The sequence below is a fragment of the Acinonyx jubatus genome, chromosome E1 (genome assembly GCF_027475565.1).
Source record: "Acinonyx jubatus isolate Ajub_Pintada_27869175 chromosome E1, VMU_Ajub_asm_v1.0, whole genome shotgun sequence".
Classification (NCBI taxonomy): Eukaryota; Metazoa; Chordata; class Mammalia; order Carnivora; family Felidae; genus Acinonyx; species Acinonyx jubatus.
Genome location: NC_069397.1, coordinates 12310542 through 12330688, shown reverse-complemented (window position 1 = coordinate 12330688; position 20147 = coordinate 12310542). Strand labels below are relative to the sequence as shown.

Here is a 20147-nt window from a genome sequence, read left to right as displayed (position 1 = left end):
CAAGGGATGGGTGTTTACTCCCACTTGACAGAAAAGGAGACTGAGGGTCAGAGAGGGCACATGAGGAAGTCAGGAAGCAGTGAAGTGAGTCAGAATTTGAACTCGGCCTGTCTACCCCCTGAGCCCAGGCTCTGCACCCCCTTCCTGTCTCGCCAGGGCTTTTTAGGGACTGAGGACAGTCTTGCTGGCCCACCACCTGACACTTAGCAAGAGTGGAATGAGGCTCAGCCATCCTCGTGGCTGCTAGCAAGACAGGAGAGGTCCCTATTCCCATTCTGCAGGTGAGGAAACGGAGGCCTCTCATCTGAAAGGCAGGCCATGCCCAGGGGACTGAAATCACTTACAGAGGGCAGTGAGTGTACCTTTTCCAACATCACACAGCAAAAGAGACTGAACTGAGATTTGACCACAGGCACCCCCACCCTGTCTTTCGGGACTTCAGGCCAACCCTGCACCCCCTCTCCTCCCCCGCATCCCGGAGCCCCCAGCAGCACATCTGAGCCTGAGGGTTCCCTGGGCCAAGGGTGGTGAACAGCCGCCGCCACCTGCTTCTGTTCCGTGAACAAGAGGAAGCAGGGCCCTTGCCTAACAGAGGAAGTTCCTGGGCGGGGTGGGAGTGGGTCCAGGAGGGCCTGCCCAAGGGTCCCGGCCCAGTCTGAGGTCCAGGAAGGGGGCCACCGCTGATGCCCATCTCAGGGCTAGATGTTGACCTGAGAGGTCGGGGCTCACAGCCCCCTACCCATCCGCCAGCAGCAGGCATCGCCCCTTTAAGCAGCAGCCAGTTGGGCTGGCATGCCCGGCGGGTGAGTCAGCACCCAGTGCCCGCTGACTCACCCACCGGAAGCCTCCCGCTGCCCCAGCCCTCTCCCCACACAGGCAACTGAGAACTTTGCTCCTTTCGGGCCCCGAGCCACGGGCTGGCTGATAGAGAGTTTCCTGTGCGTCACGCCAGGGGTGGGGGAAGTCCCCAAGGTGTCACCCTCCAGTCTTTCCGACAGCAGGGATGGGACAGGATGGGGGTTGAGGGGGGACAGTGGCCATGGCAGGCAGGACCAGGACACGGTGCTCCTGAAGCCTCAGTGCCCACACTGGGCAGCCGGGAGCCATGTGAAGATCAAATATGAAGTGCCCGCACTGGTGGCACTCACAGTGCAGCGGGGACGGTAACAGGGTACATGTGGTACCCCCGAGGACAAGCGTGGCTTGAAGCAGCAGACCCAAACCACGCCAACTAAACGTGCCCCTGACCACTGGCCCCAGCGCCAGCTGCCCTCAGCCTCTGACCCCAGCCAAAGATGGCATGTGCGAGAGGAGACTGGGGAAGACCAGCAGGGCTGTGGGACCTGGGGTCTCATGGGCTCATGGAAAACTCCCCAGGCCTGCGGCATAGAGGATGGAGCAGGGCACCAGCTGCAAGGCAGGAAGGACAAAAGGAAAGCTCCCTTAAGGTCAAGTGCCAACCACGCCCTGTTTTGTTCAAATTCCTCCGAGAAGGTGGAGAAGAGCACAATGCTGGGGCCCTGTGTCCAGGACGGGAGGGGCAGCCAGGTGAGAATCCCAGCTCTCGGGACGCAGACCAGCCGCTCCCCTTGTCTGACCCCAGTTTTGTCATCTGTCAAATGGGACGGACTGCGGTGAACATAAAATGTGCCAACTGTAGAGGGCTGTGTCCACGAAAGGCATCACCTCTGGCTCAGTCCTTCCCCCGGGTCAGGCACGGCCTGGGGGAGACGCCTATGAGACAAAGACGTCATGGAGAGTGCCACTAGCTGGGACAGTGGGACGGTGGGATGGCGGTTGGCAGGGGGCAGCAGGGCGGGGAAGAGGGGGCCACCCAGCAGCTCAGCTCAAGCATCTAGCACAAGAATGGAACATAAAAGAGCACTGGGGAGACCTTTGGAGATAGACAGTCCTAGATAGGACCCTAGCTCCACCTGTCACAGCTGTATGACCCAGGCAAGGCACCGAACACCTCTGAGCCTCAATAAATGGGGCTGCGAGGAAGAAATGAGAGAGTACCTGGAACAGGGAAAACAGCTTGATAAGTGGTAGCTGTCAGGATTTTCGGTGAGGTGGTACCGCGGCGCCCCACCACATCCTTCCGCAGACCCCAAAGAGGTTGACGGGGTCCCTAGGCCTTGCAGAGGCTCCTGACCCTCCATCTAACCCACCCACCATCATCTATTACCTGGACCCACAAAATGGAATTTCATCCCAATTCTCTCTCTGCAGAGAGAGGCTCAGAGAGAGCAACACCAGGACTCCAGCCACACAGCGTATGGGGACCAAGCAGTGCCTCTCCAAAGTCCCTTTCCCATTCACACCTGTCACCTCTCTACCTTCACAATTCTACAGCTTTAACTTTTATTTGGACGAGGCATCCCCCCCTGGAAGAGCTGAAAGGGCATTCAGACACAAACATTGCTTCCGAGCTCTTCCTTCTGCCCATGAAAACACTGTGGCCCAGAGAAGGTGGGGGACCTGCCCTAAGTCCCCCAGCACTGACCAAGCCAGGCACACACCCCAAGCTGGAGAAGAGAAATGTCTAATTTCCTGGGTCTCCAGAACGGAGAAGCGTATGATTTCCCGGTTCCCGAGCTCCACGAGGTCTGTGCAGTCCAAGTCCCTCCCCAGCCACCTCCCCCCTTGAGTGCCTCCTGAGTTACTCACAGTGGTTGGGCAACGGTCAGGGATCCGGCCTCCCACTTACGTAAGACGTAATTACCCTGCCCACCGGGCCAGCAGGGCTCTGGCCCACAGCCACCACAGCCGCTGGCGGCAGGGGCAGAGAAGGACCCGTGCCCTCCCCAGGACCCCACATGCCCTCCGGCTGCCGGGGCCCCTCCAGAGAAAGAGAGGTAGGAACAACCTCTGATCAGAGGCCCATTAAGTGCCATGTGTTACCTTTCTCCACCTCACTCTGCAGCTGCAAACAGAGGCAAGGCCTTGACACTGCAAGACTGAGGCCTTCCCAGCAAGAAAAATGGTAAAACCGGGACAGCAGCAGCTGTCCCTCCCTAAGCTCCTACTATGTGCCAGGCACCATGCTGAGTTCCTTGTCTCCTCAGCCATGCTTGCTTAAAACTCTTCAGTATTTGCTACCTCGTATCATATCCAGAACGCCACACAAGGCAGGTGTGATTACTCCCATTTTGCAGATAAGGAAACTGAGGCCCACAGACACTCCTGCTGCTGGGGTGAGGCAGCAGCAGGTTTAGAGAGCCAGGAGGCAGCCCATTCATTACAGCTATGTCCGGTTTGGAACTCTTACACAGCCCAGCCTGCTGAGGCTCCCACATGCCAAAAACATCCTTTCCTCTTCCTGCAAAAAAAAAAAAAAAAAAAATCCCCCTTTCACCCTCCAAGTTCCCACCCCCACCCCCACCCCCGCATGACAAATCCTGCTGCCGCCCGCAGCCGCCACCTCACAAAAATTTCCAGGAAGGCCAGCTACTTGGAGAAGACAAGAGCAAGCCCACTGCACGGCCAGCACACCGGCCTAGTAGTAGCTGGCCCGGGACCCAGAGGCAGCAGGGACAAGCCTGGTATCGATCAATCCTGGAGACACAGGGGAGCAAAAAGCGGTGAGGTCCCCAAGTGCAGAGAGAAACTTGCAAGTCAAGACAAGGAGAGCTGATGGAGAGGGCGCTGTGTGTTAGGGCAGGCTGGGAGGACAAGAGAGGTTCCTGGGGGACAAGGCTGCAGGGCTGCAAGCCCACCAGGGATGGGGCAATGCAGGGCCTACAAGGATGGAGAGAGTTAGGGGAGAGGAGAGAGTTCTTAGCTGGAGTGTAGCCAAGGCACTCACATGGTGGGGGCGGGGGGGGGGGTGAGGGGGGTGAGGGTGGTTACAGTGATTCCCCAGCAGGGCAGCACTGCTGGGGTGTCAGTTAAATCCCAGTCTGGCTACAGCCCTGGGACCAGGGAGTGGACGGAGAAGGAGGGGGGAGGCGGCTGGGTGCAGGATCACAGTGAATCCCCCTGAACCCAGCTGAGGTGCCCACGTTGGGAGAATTCATGTTCTGGGTGCAGTTAAGGCCTAAATGAGGAGGTCAGAGTGAGGTTTCTGACCTGGAGCGGGGTAACCAGAATAATCAGAAGGAGATCCTAGCTTGAGTTCGGGCCCGAATGCAGTCCCAAGGCCTAAACTGGGGGTCCAAGTGAGGTCTAAGCTGAGACCGAGACCCAAATAGGGACGGGTTCTGGGCCGATGTGCTGCGTGGGTCCGGTACGGTATGGAATGGGATCACACAGACGGAGGTCGGGGTTCGCAGCCCGGGCCCGGATTGGGCGCGGGGGCGGGGGGTCAAGTCGCGCTCCCTAGCAGGGGCTCCTACCTTTGGTCGGGGGCATGCTGGAGGGCTGACTGGAGGCGGGCGACTCCATGGTGCAGGCGGGTCCAGGGGCAGCGGAAGGAACTAATCGAGAGGACGGCGGGCTCTACGCGGACGGAGAGCGCTCATGGCTGCGGGCAGGGGGCCCGGGCGCGGTGGCGGAGCAGAGGCGGCGGCGGCGGCGGCAAATACGCGTCCGCGACGGGCGGTGCCGGAGCCAGACTGGGCAGCGCCGCTGGGGCCCCGGCCGGACGGCGCCGACATCGGCCCCGCCCCCGCGCGTCGATTGGCCCGTCAGTCTCCAGGGCCCGTCCCCTGCCTATCCAACGCCGGTGTTGCCCTGCCTGTCACGCGCAAGCCTTGCCCCTGCTGGCCCCAAATCGGGCTCCTCCCACTGTCTGTCAAGCCCCGCCCCCCGCCCGGGAAACCCAGGCCCGCTCAGGCTCTGTCCCCTCCTAGGCTGGAGCGGCGTCCCTCCCACTGCCTGTCAAGACGCAAGCCCCGCCCACTCCCGGGGACTCGCTGAGCGCGCTTGGCGCCTGTCAGGCTCTAGGCCCCGCCCCCGCGCTCTCCCAGGCCAGTCGTGCTCTGCCAGTGAGCTTTGTGGGCCCGTCTGGGGTGCGTAAGCTGGAAAAAACCCCAGCTATGCTGGGGTGGCGGGGCTGGGGCCCCCGGGAGCGGGAAGGCAAAGTGCTGTGCAGGGGTTAAAAGAGCGTCCCCGGGGCGAGACCTGGGCTCAGATGCCTACTTGGCGGTGACCTTGGGCAAGTCAGGTAACCCCTGAGCCTCGGGTTCGGCCTGTGTGAAACAGCCCTGCCTCCTGGCGCTGGTCAGAAGGAGACCCGGGCTTTCGCGGACTATCATTGGTGACCGAATGTTGTAAAACGCTGAAAGCACGGTGTCTGGCGTGCGCACGTCTATTCTCTGCTTCTGCAAACATCCACCGAGGGCCTGATGTGTTCAGGCACCGGGAAATGGGTGGAGATACAGTGGTGAACTTTGTGGTACCTAGCGAGAGGTCAGTAAATGTAGCATTCATGGTCATGTCTTTACTGCCCCTCCTTCTCTACCTGGCAGGGAGTAAGGTGTTTCTCTTCTCTGCTCTTGGGGCCTCAGTCTATATGTACAGACTGTATAATGTATAATGCAGACAGACCAATCCTCCCTTGTGCTGCCACATGGAGTCTAGGGGCATTTTAGGAGCCACTGACCAATCTGGCCCTGGGATCAAGTGACTCAGATGGCAAGCCATGGGCTAGTGAGGGCAGGAAGCGCTTGGCAAGGGTCAAGGGGTCAGCCCCTTGCCTCTGGGCAGGCATGAGTGTGTGACCTACCAGGGACCTCACGTGAGGGAAGCAGATTCCACCACCTGCTAGAAATGCTTGGAGCAGGGAGCTGACCTCTGTCTGCCCATTTGTAGAAAGGGGTGACCCCTGCAGAGCCCCACCCACACAGTGATGGAGAGGGCCCGATGAGATAAAAAAAGGGGGGATATGTTATAATTATCATTATTCTCTTCCTGTGTCTCTCACTCACCCTTTCCAGGAAGTGGACAGAAAGTCATGATCTGTGGACTCAGACAGGTACAGGTTTGAGTGTCAACCCTGCCACTTGCTAGAAGTCATGGAACAGCTCCATGCCTCAGTTTACTTACCTGTCCCATGGGGGCAGTGAGGCCCTCTGAAATTAGTTCATGAGCTGAGGCTTGGAAGTATCCGGCTTAGGGCCTGATACTTCCTAAGTGCCCAGGAAATATACTGTGGGCCACCTCCTCCAGGAAGCCACCTCAGCCTTACCACTCCTGGGTGTCTGGAGTGCTCTGTTCCAGATGGGCCATGTGACCTTGGGCTAGTCATTTCATCTCGGAACCTGCTGCTTATCCATCTGTAAAATGGGCACCCAGCAGCAGCTACCTCCCTAAGAGGACCGCATCCGGTGGGTTTTCTAGGTTCAGGCCTCTGCCATCCACTTGGACTTCCATGCTTCCCATACTCCCCCTCGCCCTCTCTGTTCCTTGCTAGGTTCAAGGGTCTTAGTGCTGTCCATCGAACATGCCAGTACCAGTCCTGCCTCGTAGGGCCTTCACCCTCGCTGTCTCCTCTGCCTGAGACACCTTTCCCCGCCCAGATTCTGGGGGTGGCTCCCTTCCTGCCTGCAAGCCTCCGCATAAATGAACTCCTCTAAAAGGCCTTCCTGGTCACGCCCCCAAATCCGCGGTTATTCTCTGCACGGCGCTCGGGCCACCAATGCCTTTCCTATTTGCTCTGTTTTTAAGCCAGCTCTCCCTCTAGACATCGGCCCTTCCTGAGCAGGAATCTTGCCCACTCATCCCCTGCCGCAGTCCTGATGCACAGCCCCGGGCCTGGTGCATAGTAGGTGCCTAATGAGTACCTGAGGAATGAACAAAGAGAGGATGAAAAGCACGCCACAGACATCGATGGGGTGACTCCAGTCCCGTGCCAGCCTCCCAGGCACCCATGTGACTCAGACAAGGCCCTTCAGTTGGAGGAGTCGACGGTTAGTCAGGGAGCCTGACAGCCCAAGAATCACAAAACTCCGTGTGGGGCGCTATGAATAGATGCCCGAGCAAGAGTCTCAGGAAGGTGCCAGACACCGCCTGGGTGAGGTCAGGGAAGACTCCTCAGAGGAAGTGACTTTGAGACGGACCTTTAAGAATCCCTAGGAGCTTGTCAGGCGGAGAAGCAAGGAAGAGTCTCCCTGGGAAAGGGGCCACGTATGAGGGCCAGACTGGGGTGCAGAGCTGCGTTGCTGCCACGGGCGGAAACACCACGGGAGGGCTTCTTCTTCTCTTCCCGGCTAGTCACCGCAACATCTGCGGGCCACCCTCCGCCTCTAAGGAGCACAGTGAGGCTGAAGGACTCCACGATCCCCCAGAAACCAGAAGGGGTGTTTGATGGGGTCACAACAGGTTGCCTCGTGCCCCGACTCTGAGAACAAAAGTCCCAAACACCCCTGTCGGTAGACTCAGGGAAGCCGAGACACAGGGAGGAAGAGGGTGAGGAGGTGGGTGTGAGCAGAGGTGGGAGGGACCTGGAATGGCAGAGGACTGGAAAGAGACGACGGTCTGAACCCAGGATTGGGGAAGCTCACTCATTCAGTCATTCAACAACAATTTGTTGAGCACTTACTCCGTGCCTAGCACTGAAGGCACGACAATTGAACCAGAAAAACACAACACGACTCCCTGCCCTCGGCAAGGTGATGGTCCAGTGGGCAAGCCAGAGAAGCAAAATGCGTAAGTTACCTTGCAGTCTGTCAGTGGATAAGAAGTGCTATGGGACAGAGGAGGGAGGGAGACAGGGAGTGAGTCTGGGTGTGGGGGCCGTACTTCTAAAGATGGAGGGCCGGAAAAGCCTCAGCGGAAGGTGCCGTGTAAGCACAGAGCTGAGGTGGTGAGAGAGGAGTCATGAGGATGTCCGGGAGAAAGGCACGCAGGCGGAGGGAACAGCAGGTGCAAAGACTCTGAGGTGGATGGCTTCTAGGGGAATAACAGTGTGGCTGGATCTCTTGTACATTCTCACACACTCTTACACAAAACCCCACAAGCCCCCTTTCACACCTGTATAAGTACACACACCCCCAAATACCCTTGCACACAGGAACGCAGCAAGGGACACAAGTGTGACCATGAGTGTGGAGTGGCCACACAGCTGCAGAAACAGCCCACAGGCACAGCTGTGCCCACACACCACCCTGACACCAGCGGAGGCCTCCAAGGTTGCTGACACACAGCGCCCTCTGGTGACCATTTCTGGCATGGTGGCCGGACGCCTGCCGGTCACTTCACGGAGCCCTGGGCAGCATCGGCCACCCTCTCTCCTCCTCCTCCTCCTCCTCCTCGCTTTGCTTCCTGCCCCCAGTTCCTCCACACCACAGCCAGAGAGCGCCTTCCAAAAGACACGGCGGCCCATGTCCCAAACCTGCCAGGGCTCCCTAAGTGGGGAACTTCCCCAGTCATCTCCCCCTTCCAGCCACTGCCAGCCCAAGTTTCCTCCCTAAACCTTTCTTTGCAAAAGCTGTTCCCTTGGCCAGGAAGGCCCTTCCCTGCCTTCTCCACCCGATGCATTCCTACCCTCCTTCAAGGCCCAGTTGTGAAATCGAAAGGGGAGGCTTTCCCTGACACACACCCCCTGCACCTCCACCCCAGCCCTCTCATCAAGGACCCTGGCTCTGCCAGTGGCTGCACCCCCATCTGCCTCTCCATCGAACTTGCGCTCCTCCAAAGCGGGAGCTGGGACTGGGTCCTTCAGGCCCAGCACAGCGCCAGCGGGTGCTTCAAGGCCGTAGGAAGTTCCCCGGGAAGAGTGGGGCAGCAGGTGGGAGCCTGTTACTCAGGATCAGGCTCTGAAGTTACAGTGTACAGAGGAGAATGGTGAGGGGAAGGCAGGGGCTCACCTCCCTTGTTTACACTGTCACCACTCTCAAGTATCAGAAGGTGAACTCCTACAAGCTCAATGACTCTGCTAGCCAAACAGCAGGTACTATTTTTAGAGCACCTACTGTGTGCTAATCCCTCAAAGCACATCACCTCGTGGACTCACTATGATGCAAGACGCGTGAGGGCAGTGACTTTGCTTTGGCCTGCGGAAACACCACAGCCACACAGGCGCTCTGTCCCCAGCCACACAGGCGCTCAGTGAACGACTGTGGAATGGAGAAAGGCTCACAACACGCCAGCAAGATGCATACTAGCATCACCATCTCCATTTAACAGAAAGGAAAACCGAGGCTCAGGGAGATGCCTAAAGCAGCGAGTAATGGCAGACCTATTGTTGAAACGGGCAGACGGAGACAGGGTCTCCCTGCCTTTTCTGCCCAAGCTTCCATTAAATGGGTTGCAACATCCTCCTCCTGAGCAAAACAGTCGTCCTTGAGCTCTCGCTACTGCTTTCTGGAAAAATGCCGAGCTCTTTGCTCCTGACGGAGCACTTGGGTCCGTCCGACCCAGTATTCTGCAGGGAGGCACGTCCCAGGAACATGTCAAGGTGCTCAGGGGCTCTGGACACCCAGGAGCCTCAGTGCAGAGCCTGTGTGTCCCCAGGTCCTCAAAAGTGGCACTTCCTGCCCAGGAGGCAGGGACACGTGTTGAGGGACACCTGTCACACCCCAAGGCTGAGACTTAACGTGACCCAGCGAGGTCAGCACGGTTAGACTTCATCTCACAGACAAAGAAACAGAGGCCCAAGGCTTCAAGCAGCTTCCTGATTCTCAGTGCCAGGAAGAATGAAACCAGACGTTTAACCCAGATCATCAGGACACCCTACTGTGTATCAGGCATTTTACTAGAAGGTTCATGCTTGTTATCTAGAATCCAGGACGTCGGAGTTGTCCTTATCACCAGGGTATGGGGGAGGGGTGCAAACATAGAGACAAGCAAGTTGCCCAGCCTGACCAAGGAGGAGAGAGGCAAGCTGCATCCAGATCAGGCCAACTCCATGACCTGGGAACACCCCAATATCCGCCTGCAAAGACTGCTTTTGAATCTAAAGGGCGTCCTAACTCCCCCAGGAAGGAGCTGAGTGACCTTGAGCCAACCACGTGTCTCAGGCCTTGAAGATTAGCGCACCTGTTCTCTTCAATGCTTCTGTGCCCTTTCAGCCATCCCCAAGCCTAGACTTACATCCTTCCTACGACAAGGGTCTCATGCCCTCACTGGAAGTGTCTTCCGTTCCTAGGAACTTCTGACCATTACCATCTTCTTCCTTAAGTCATGCTGAACTTTGCCTCTTGGAGATTCCAAACTTAAATCCATCCATCCATTTGACATATATTTCCTGAGCATCTACTTTGGCCTGACCCCATGTTAAGGACTGAGGAGACAGGAAAGAACAAGATATACAAGGTCCCTGCCTTCGTGGAGCACAGCTCTGGGAGAGGTTGAGAAGGAAGGCAATACATTAATGAAAGTAAATACATAAAATAATTTCAAATAGTGGGGCTATGAACAAAAAGTAAAGCAGGGTGACGTGGCAGAGAGGCACCATTAGACAGAGTGGTCAAGGAGGCCTTCCTGGAGGAAGTACCTTCTGAGCTCAGACTTGGGGATAAAAAAAGAGCCATGTGAAACTGAGGGTAGGAGCTGATTTAACATGGTCCATGGTACACAGTAGGAGCCCAGAGAAAGGTGAAGGGGACTTCTAGTTAATCATGAACTGAATGGGGATATTTTTCTCTTTTCCCTCCCAAAACCCCTCTAAAAGGACAATAAAATAAAATGAAATAAAATAAATAAATCCTTAAGGCACAAATTCACAAGGACAAAGAGAATAAGAAAGTCAATGACAGGGGCAAGAGGAATCCACAACATTTTTGAAGCTAAAAAATGAATAGACAAATAGCAACCAACTTAGAGAGTGGAGGAGAGTAAAATCAGGGGTTTCAGAGGAGGGGGCCAATCCGAAACCAGACCACGGACATGACAGACTCTTAGAAACACTCAGCCTGAGAGGCACCAGGTCCTTCTGGAGGTGGAGGGGCAGGTGGGAGTGGAAACAAACTAAGTTAAGAGTTCCTGAAAGCCACGCCCGAGTGGCTCAGTTGGTTGAGCGTCCGACTCTTGGTTTCGGCTCAGGTCATGATCTCATGGTTCGTGGGATCAAGCCCCACGTTGGCCTCTATGCTGATGCAGCGGAGCCTGCTTGGGATTCTCTCTCTCTCTCTCTCTCTCTCTCTCTCTCTCTCTCTCTCTCTCTCTCTCCCTCTCCCTCTCTCTGACCCTCCCCCACTCGTCACCCTCCTTCTCTGTCTCTCTCTCAAAATAAACATCAAAAACAAAAGTTTGTAAAAGGAGCAGTTGTGCCTCCCAACTTCCCAGAGACAAAGGTCATGAGCCTCCAGCTTGAAAGGACCCCCTGAGCACCCACCTTGACACAAAAAGGAAAAACAGTCAATTGTTAACTCCTGGCAACACAAATAACGCAAAATAGAAACCGTAGTCCTAATGGGCTACAGCAGCGCAGCTGGAAACAATGTTGACTTAATCACAACATTGTAAACACCACACACTGATGTATCCAAAAATTTTGAGGACGTCAGATTGGGTGCTTGGGGGAGGAGAAGTACACGGGTCCATATGTAAAAGAACGAAATCCTTGGAAGCTATCAAATACTGTCTAAAATTGAAGAGAAAAAGAAATAGCAATATAAGCATGCCATGGAGAGATGAGGAAGAGCTAAAGGGGTTGGAGGCGGTCTCGCTAGAATATCAACTGTGGCCGGAAGGGACTTGGTCTGTTTGGGACGCCGCTGTGTCCTCAGTGCCCAGAACAGAGCCTGGCACACGGTCCACGCTCACTTCCCCACTTCCCGTTTGTCAGGGGCGGGAGCAGGCAGCTCCCGGGTTTCTGTTGTCCTTCCTACAAGCCTCGTAATGCCGTTTAACTTTTAACCCTAGGTATATGCGTTGCTTTCATAAAAATTAAACGGAAACCTTCAGGAAAAATAAAAAGGCCCGTGGGTCTAGAGCATAGTACCAGCGGGAGTGGGGTAGAGGACTGGAAGGGCACGAGGTTAGGGGTCAGCAGGCCCAGGCCGTGGAAGGCCAAAATGGAATCATTTTGGAGGATCAGCAGTCATTCGGGGACGCTCAGGCCTGCCAGCCACACGCTCCCCAGAAAAGCCACAAGTGCCTCGCCAGAGCCCTGGGGATAAAGACCCCCACACCCTCCTCCGCAGCTGGGCCAGTGCTGCAGCCGCGTCCCCGCTGAAGGGCCAGCTGACCCCCGTTCTGACTGCTGCCTGTTTTCTGCGTGGAGTCGGGGCAGGCCATCCGATGCCCTGTGCCCGGGTACGGGGCCCCTTGGCAGGCTGGGCCACCAGGGTCTGGTGGTGTCCAGCATCTCCCGTGAAGGTGGCTCTGCCTGGGAGGAGGGGGCGCGGTGGAGACCCCGGGCCAGGGTCTGCTGTGGGCTGGCCAAAAAGGGACATACGTGCCCACCAGAGGGGACCCCGGGCAGGGGAGGCCGCTGCATGGTGGCTCAGTCTCGGCTGGGGCGCGACCTCAGAGCCCAGGGTCGCTCTGAGGGGCCTGCCGTGGAGATCACTGGGGCGGCACAGCCAGCCAAGCCAAGCCAAGCCCGGGGTCTGTCCCTGACAGCACCCTGCGTGGCGCTGAGTGCTTCCCACCTCCCCACGCTAAGAGGCCTCAGGAGGGATCTCCTCGAGACCGGCTGTGCCCTTCCAGGCCTAGAGTCAGGGCGCTGCCTGCAGTCCTGTGCTGGGGAAGCGCCCCTGCCTGAAATGCCCTTGGCCGCCACCCCCAGCCTGCCCCTGCTGCGAGTCAAAGTCCCAGCCATCCCATCCTTCCAAATGTTCTGTTTCCGGCAACTGCACGTCTTCCCGGTATAAGGGGAGAAAGGGTGTTCAGGTTGTCCATCCCGGGGAAACTGTCCTTTGGAGGGTTGCAGACGTTCTTTAGTGGAAAGAATCCTTCCCCGGGGGGAGGCCCCAGTGAAGGACGGAGATTGATTCAGACATCTGGTGGGCAGGCGGCCACCGTGCCCCCGACGTGCTTAGACAAGTGGCTTCCTCAGCCCTCCTCCTAGGGATGAATTTCCACTGCCCCGGCTTTGGAGGTTAGTGCGTGTGCTTGGGGCTGGGAGAACCCAGAAACGGCAGGAAGGATGTTTGGTCTCACACACTCGAGGTGCTCCCCCAGCCACGGCGTTGTTCTGGGAATGGCTCAGATCTGGGTCCACTGCAGGGGTGGCTGCTGTGACCTTCTCCTTAGACACTGTGCAGGGGCAGGGAGCGAGGGCACTGTCGTGGTAGGAACTCTCCCTTCTGCCGGCTGTTTTCTGTCTGCCTTGCTTGAGCCATTGGGAAAGTTCGCCAAAAGTTGCTGCCTGGTTCACGTTGCTCAGTAGGAATGTAGGAAATACTCCCAGGGCGCCTGGGTGGCACAGCTGGTTAAGCATCTGACTCTTGATCTCGGCTCAGGTCATGATCTCGTGGTTTGTGAGTTCGAGCCCTGCATTGGGCTCTGCGCTGACAGTGTGGAGCCTGCTTGGGATTCTCTCCCTCCCTCTCTCTCTGCCCCTCCCCGACTCACTCTCTCTGTCTCTCTCAAAATAAATAAGAAAACTTTAAAAAAAAATTAAAAAAGGAAATATTCCCAACAGCTCGGCCATGGCGACTTGTGGGCAAAGAGGAATGTGTTGCCTTATTTATGCTTTTCTGTCAAACATTTCTGTAAGAACCAGGTGTTATTTTTCACATATATTCAATATGTCACGGTTTAATATGTCCCCAAAGCCAATGTTTATCTGATATTTTAATGTAAACAAACAGAATGTCATCATTGTTTGTAACTCTGCCTGTTCTTTACAGCTCAAATCCCACCTCTTACGAGCAGCCTTCCCGCAATACCCAAACTGAGAGCCTCACAGGACCTGACAGCACCTAGTGTCCCAAAACTCCAGAATCTAGTGGTATCAGAGGCTGTGTGTGTGTAGCAGTGTGTGGGAGGCAAAGGGGGACACAGCAAAACTTCCTTGGTTCTAAGCCAGCCCCGCTGTTTCACGGAGGAGTGAAAAACAGTGCCTCTAGGGTTTGACCCTGAGCCGAGTTCTAAGCCGGCATGGCCTCCCCAGCCCCCAGCCCCTCCTAAGTCCCAGCAGATATGTGTTGAGAAAGGAATGACGGTCAGAGACAGGGAAAGCCACAAAATCCACCCCGTCTGCTTATTTCCTGCTAAAATCATCCCCCTTAAACTCAGTTCCAATGCCCCCTAAACTCAGTGGTGTCAAATAACTATTTTATCACGCTCAGGGCACAGCAGGGGTGGCCTGTGTGTGACCCACCACATCTGTGGCCTCAGCCGGATTCACCACGAGGCCCCATTCACTTCCGTGTTGGGCACCGGGGCCAGGAGGACTCCAGGGCTGGGCCCGGCTTGGTCTTTGAACGGGAGCACCTACACAGAGCCTCTTCCTGTGGCCACGGCTTCCTCCCCGCCTGGCAGATGGAGACCTAGGTGGAAGTTGTGTGGCCCTTTCTGATGCAGTGTGAGAAGTCACACGGGGTCACCTTTGCCTTACTCTATTGGTCAAAACTGGTAGGAGTCAAAACTCCTACCAGTTTTAAGGACCGGAGACATAGACACTGGCTCCCCATGGGAAGAACGTTGGAGAACTTGCAGCCATTTTTATAAAACCTCCACAGCCCTTCTGCAGTCTACTGTGGACGGTGACCATCCACAGAACCACCTACCACACTTCCCAGTGTGTCAGCCACTCCTAGGGCAGGGCCCCTGGTGGGGACTTCCTTCTCCAGTGAGGAGCTGAGACAAGTCCAGATAGGACAGGAGTGAGGGACATGGTGGCAGAATCTGAGAAAGATCCAGAGGCCTCAGTGGCTGGCAGGAAGAAGGTGGAGGCCGAGGGAGGAGGCCAGAGTGATGAGGCTTCGGGCCTCCCACAGGTTCAGGGGAAGGGTGCCAATCACAGAGATAACACCGGGCTGGGCAGCAGGTGTGGGAAGAGAAGATAGTGAACTTGGTGGGAAACATGTGGAGTTGAAGGGTTTGACAGCCATCTCGTCCTTCTCGGCTGAGTGCCAGTCCACCTCCCCCAAGCCTTCTCGGCCGCTCCAGGAGAAATTACTGCTCCCTCCTCTGGGTTCCCGAAAACCCTGTGCTTATCTTCATCATGCTGGATTGGAGCCCACAAGCCCAGGCCTAATGCATCTTGGGTCCCCAGCCTCATTCAAGGGCAAGAGAAAGGCACCCCCAGGGTGGAAAAACCACGGATGGTCGGTCTCCCTCAAGAGGCTGCCAAGAGTCCCTCCATTCACCAGTGCATGACCCCAGGCGAGTTCTGGGGTTTTGTAACTCTTCAGTGAGCCTCAGTTTCCTCCTCTGTAAAGAGGAGGTTTTACTGGTACTCATTTTAAAGAGTCAGGGGAGGACTAGAATGTGTTTAGCACATATCGCTCAACAGAGGCTTGGCTGTAGAATCAGCCCATTCCTGAGGCCCAGGGGCAGGAGGAGACCTCAGGATCTGGGCCTATTCAGTGGCCTCCTAGGGTCTTGAGCTGGACATGTGGGTTCCCCTGAAAGATGTACCTCGGCCAGGACTTCCCTCAGGGGTGTCTGGTCTGACCCAAAGACAGACAGGCGATGAGTGGATGGGAGGCACTTCCCAAGAACCGGTGGGGCAGCCAGATTTAGAAAAGGGGGGAGCCCTATCCTGACCCGTAAGTTACTCAACACCCTCAGCTCGTGGAATCAGGGGTGGCTTCCCAGAGGAGGGGGAAATTTCAGTTCAAAATTCAAAAGGGCAAAGGTGTGAGAGTGAATAGCGTCTTCACCTCTGTCCCCCAGCCACCTGGGCACCCTCCAGGGACTCAGTGTTCCCGCATCCCATCCTTGCACGGACAAGGCAATATCTGGGCTTTCCTCAGGATCCTGCACGTCTCTTTGTGACTTAACATCCCCCTTCGGTTCTGCGTGCTCCTTCATCTCAGCACATGGAGAGCATCCTTATCCATTTGCAGCTGCAAAAAATCCACCGCATGTCGCCCATAATGCACTTAGCAGGCCCCCTGCTGACTGGCATTTGGGTGCCTTCTAGTACTTCCCATTTACAACGAACGTCCTCACGCAAACAACTTTTCCCACCGTGCCAGGATATCTGAGGCTGGTAGTCCCAGAAAGGGGGTGTCCAGGGCGAAGGGCACCTGCGTCTTAACACAGCCAGGTCATGCCTGCCACGTGGCCTCCCACCCCCCACCCGGGGGCCCCAGCAGGGTGTCTGAGTCTGCCTGTTCCCGCCAGGAAGATTTTAATGAAAAAAGCCATTTTTATAAACTGCTTGGGTGGGGAGGGCAGCCGGAGAAGCATCACGGCATGGAGAAGGGTCTGGAGATGGAGCATATCAGTCAACAAGCTTGAAGGGCATGTCAAGGTGAAGTGGGGACGGCATGAGGGACTGCCCAGCGGTATCGTGCTGGTCAGTGAGGATGCGCACATACTGTGCCCAGCAGCACAGAACAGCTGGCCACACAGGTTGGGGCGGGCCCCACGGAAGGGACAGAGCTGTGGGCCCAGTGGGGCCCAGCAGTCCAGCACTCAGGCCGAGGTGACAGCGTGCCTGCGTGCAAAGCCTGCTCTGCCACTCTGACAAGTGAGTCACTTGGTCTCTCCAAGCCTCAGTTTCCTCATCGGTAAAATGGGCCAACAGCCACTCCCCCGAGCGAGATAACTCCCTCAGGCCCAGGGCTCGGCACCTGCGAGGTGCTCAGGAAACAGTCACCGTTTGCCTCCAGGTGTTCTCGGCCCAGGCTGGCAGTGTGCACGAGCTGAGTGAACGCTGAACACGAGTGCGTGCACACACCCATGTCCGTGCAAGAGAGCCCGCGGTGGTGTCTCAGTGCCACCCTTCTTGGGCTGCGGGACTTGGGGTGGCCGCATGGGCTCTCCAAGCCTCAGGGGCCTCACTTGGCAAATGAAATCAGATACCGGGTGCGGTGGTGAAGCTCGAAGGAGGGAGCATGTCCGAGCATGCCCGGCACACCAGAGTCTTGGAGGCGGGCGGGAGACGGGGATGGATGTGGCTCTGCCTCATGGGCAGGGCAGGGCGGGCGAGGGTATCTCTGAGGTCTCTTCTGGGCCACCCTCCCCTCCCAGCCAAGCAGCCCAGCCAAGCAGCCTAGGCCAGCTGGTTGGTTTTGATAAGTGAATTTTATAAGCAACAAACAACACAGAGATGCTTGGGCTCCAGTACAGGCTATGTCTCCCTCCGGGAGTTGCAGCCCGACCTGAGGGTTGGGTTCGGGGGCCCTGGGGAGCTTCCGTTGGCTGGTGCCACTGGGAGTTCCAACCCGAGAGGCATGAGGTTTTGTTCTATCCACAAGGACAAAATAGAGTAATAAAGTAGCATTAGTCATAAGAATAGTAATGATAAAACACCCACTTACTGAGCATTTACGATGTTATTTAATCCTCAGAACAAGCCCAAAAGAAAATATTTGCAAAACACATTTCTGATAGAGGGCTCATACCCAGAATATACACAGAAGTCTTACAATTCAAAAATTAGAAAACAAACAACCCAATAAAAAATGTGCAAAAGATCCAAACAGACACTTCACCAAAGAAGAGACACGAATGGCAAATAAACACGTGAAAAGCTGAAAACAGCATCATTAGTCACTAGGGGAAGGCAAATTAAAACCACAATGACGTTCTACTACACACCCATTCGAATGGCTAAAATTTAAAACACTGACAATTCCAAGTGTTGACCAGGATCCGCAGAAACCTTGCTGGCAGGGATGCACAATGGTATAGCCACCCTAGAAAACAGCTTGTGAGTCTCTTATGAAATTGAATATACACCTATCTACGAGCCATTCCACTCCAAAAGAAAGGAAAACCTTTCTTTACACACACACACACACACACACACACACACACACACACCTTGTATGTAAATATCAATAGCATATTTTTGCATTATAATTAAAACCCAACTGTCCATGAACTTGTGAATGGAAGAACAAATTATGGCATATCTGCCCATGGAATACTATGTAGCAACTAAAAAGGAATGGGCTACAGATACAGGCAGCAACATGGCTGAGTCTCAAGTGCATTATGCTGAGTCAAAGAAGCCGCACTACAAAAGGTGACATTGGATACAATTCCATTTGTACGCCATCCGGACAGGTAAAACTACAGTGACGCAAAACAGATCAGTGGTTGCCAGGGACTTGGGGTGGGAGGATTAGCTGCAAAAGGACGTGAGGAAAATTGGGGAGTGAAGACAATATTCTACAGGATGCTCGTGAAGGTAGTAACGGAGCTGTGCGCTTTTGTCAAAAATCATCAAAATTACACTTACATGTATTAATTTTATGGGGTGTAAACTATACCTTAAAAGCTTGGGGAGGAGGAGGAAAGGCAGTCCGTAAATTAAAAAAAAAAAAAAAACCAGCTTTGAGCAGCACAGAGCGGGGGGCGGGGGCGGGGAGGTGCGGGGAGACTCAATGCTCAGAAGGGTGACATCATGGGTCCAAGCCCTGATAGGAGCCAACACACAGAGAGTGAGGATGAGGCTGGGGGGTGGGGGGGGAGTAGCAGCTGGGGGGTCTGGAGTTGGGGAAGAGAAGGACTAGAGGAGGCGGGCAATGGCCCTTTGGGGCAGGCTGGGTGGGCGTAACAGCTGGGGATTCTGAGATTTCAAGGACTGCAGGGGAGGGGACATATGACAGCTCTAACCGTTCACAGGGCAGCAGGCCAGGAGCCTTCTCACCCCAAACTATAGCTCGGAGAAGTTAGGTCAGCCCTCAGGTCACACAGCAAAGCTGGAGGCAGAGCCTGGCCTCTTGACTCGAAAGTGAGTGCTCTTGCTCTAGGGACAGAAGGAATCTGTCTAGGGACAGAAGGAAGACAGGAATCCCTGAGGACCAGCTTCCCCTGCCCAACTTGATGTGCAACTCAGTCAAGTCACTTCCCTCTCCAGGCCTCAGTTTCCACCTCTGTAAGATGGGACTCTAACAGAACCCATCAGGAAGAAAGAAAAGGCCAAGAGAGAGGAAGTGACTTATCTCCACCAGCCCAAACACCCACTCGCACACTGGATAAGGAAAATGAATTAGGAAGGTAAATCAGTGGCAAAAAGAGGAGGCTCCTTCCTTCTCCCTAGGCCTCAGTTTCCCCATTTGGCATGGGGGTTAATTGAGCTAAATGACAGGTGGCAAACAGGGGGCCATTTTGAGCACCCACATACATTTTGTTTTCCCTCCATGGTTGCTTTTTCCATCTTTACCCCCAACTTTTTTATGAAAAACTTCAGGCACACAAGAAGTTGGAGGCTCGGATGGCCATTGCTAACTCCTGGCCCACGTAGTCTCCTCTCTCGCCACCTCTCTCTCCCACACGTAGGTCTACGTTGTCTTCTGGATCACTTGAGGGTCAGTTACTGCCATCGTAACCTTTTGCTCCTAACCCTTCAGCATGTGTGCCCCGAGAACAATAGTCTCACTTGTAGCCACACTATGATCATCCCACCTGAGAGAAAAGCTGTAATTTCATTTGATACGCAATTCATATTCCAGTCACTCCATTGTCTCCGAGATATCTTTTATGGCTGAATTTCTTTGTTTGAATCAGGATCTAGCCCAGATTCACTTACCTACCTGCCCCCCCCCCGCTAATTTTTTATTTTGAAAAAGTTTACATCCCCGGGGTGGCGGGTGGTGGTGGAAATGGCCAGAGTGGCTCAACGGATGCACACATGGTCTTCACCTGGATACGTCGATTCCCTGGATCTCTCGCTCTCCACCAACCATGTAAGGCTTAGCAGCAGACACACGTAATTGTGTTTGCTAATCAGCTGCCATCAGGTAAACATAAGAACAGCTCAATTTATTATTGATTTCCAGCTTCTGTTGAAACCCCAGGACAGAGGGCGCGTGGGTGGCTCAGTCGGTTCAGCATCCGACTTCGGCTCAGGTCATGATCTCACGGTCTGTGAGTTCGAGCCCCGCGTCGGGCTCTGTGCTGACAGCTCAGAGCCTGGAGCCTGCTTCGGATTCTGTGTCTCCCTCTCTCTCTACCCCTCCCCCGCTCATGCTCTGTCTCTCTCTGTCTCTCAAAAAAAAAAAATAAATAAATGTTTTAAAATAACAAAGAAACCTTGGGACAGGCTTCCCACATGGCACAGTCAGCTGGAGCGAGCAGCAGCTGCCCCTCTGGACAGGGCAGGAGTCCCCACTCTGCCACAATCCCCACCGCTCCCTTTTGTCTGACACCCAACCTGTCTCCCTCCATCGTCCAACCTGCCTAGACTC

General features: G+C 55.3%; 1 protein-coding gene across 1 annotated transcript in view; it reads right to left on the bottom strand.

Moving 5' to 3' along the window:
• The window catches only part of MAP2K3 (mitogen-activated protein kinase kinase 3), a 29460-nt gene extending 24927 nt beyond the window's left edge, over window positions 1-4533 (bottom strand). Inside the window, exon 1 of the mRNA XM_027047252.2 lies at window positions 4338-4533. Coding sequence (XP_026903053.1) covers window positions 4338-4386 — 49 coding nt within the window. The 5' untranslated portion in view covers window positions 4387-4533. The remainder of the gene's footprint in view (window positions 1-4337) is intronic.
• Between the last annotated feature and the right edge of the window lie 15614 nt (window positions 4534-20147).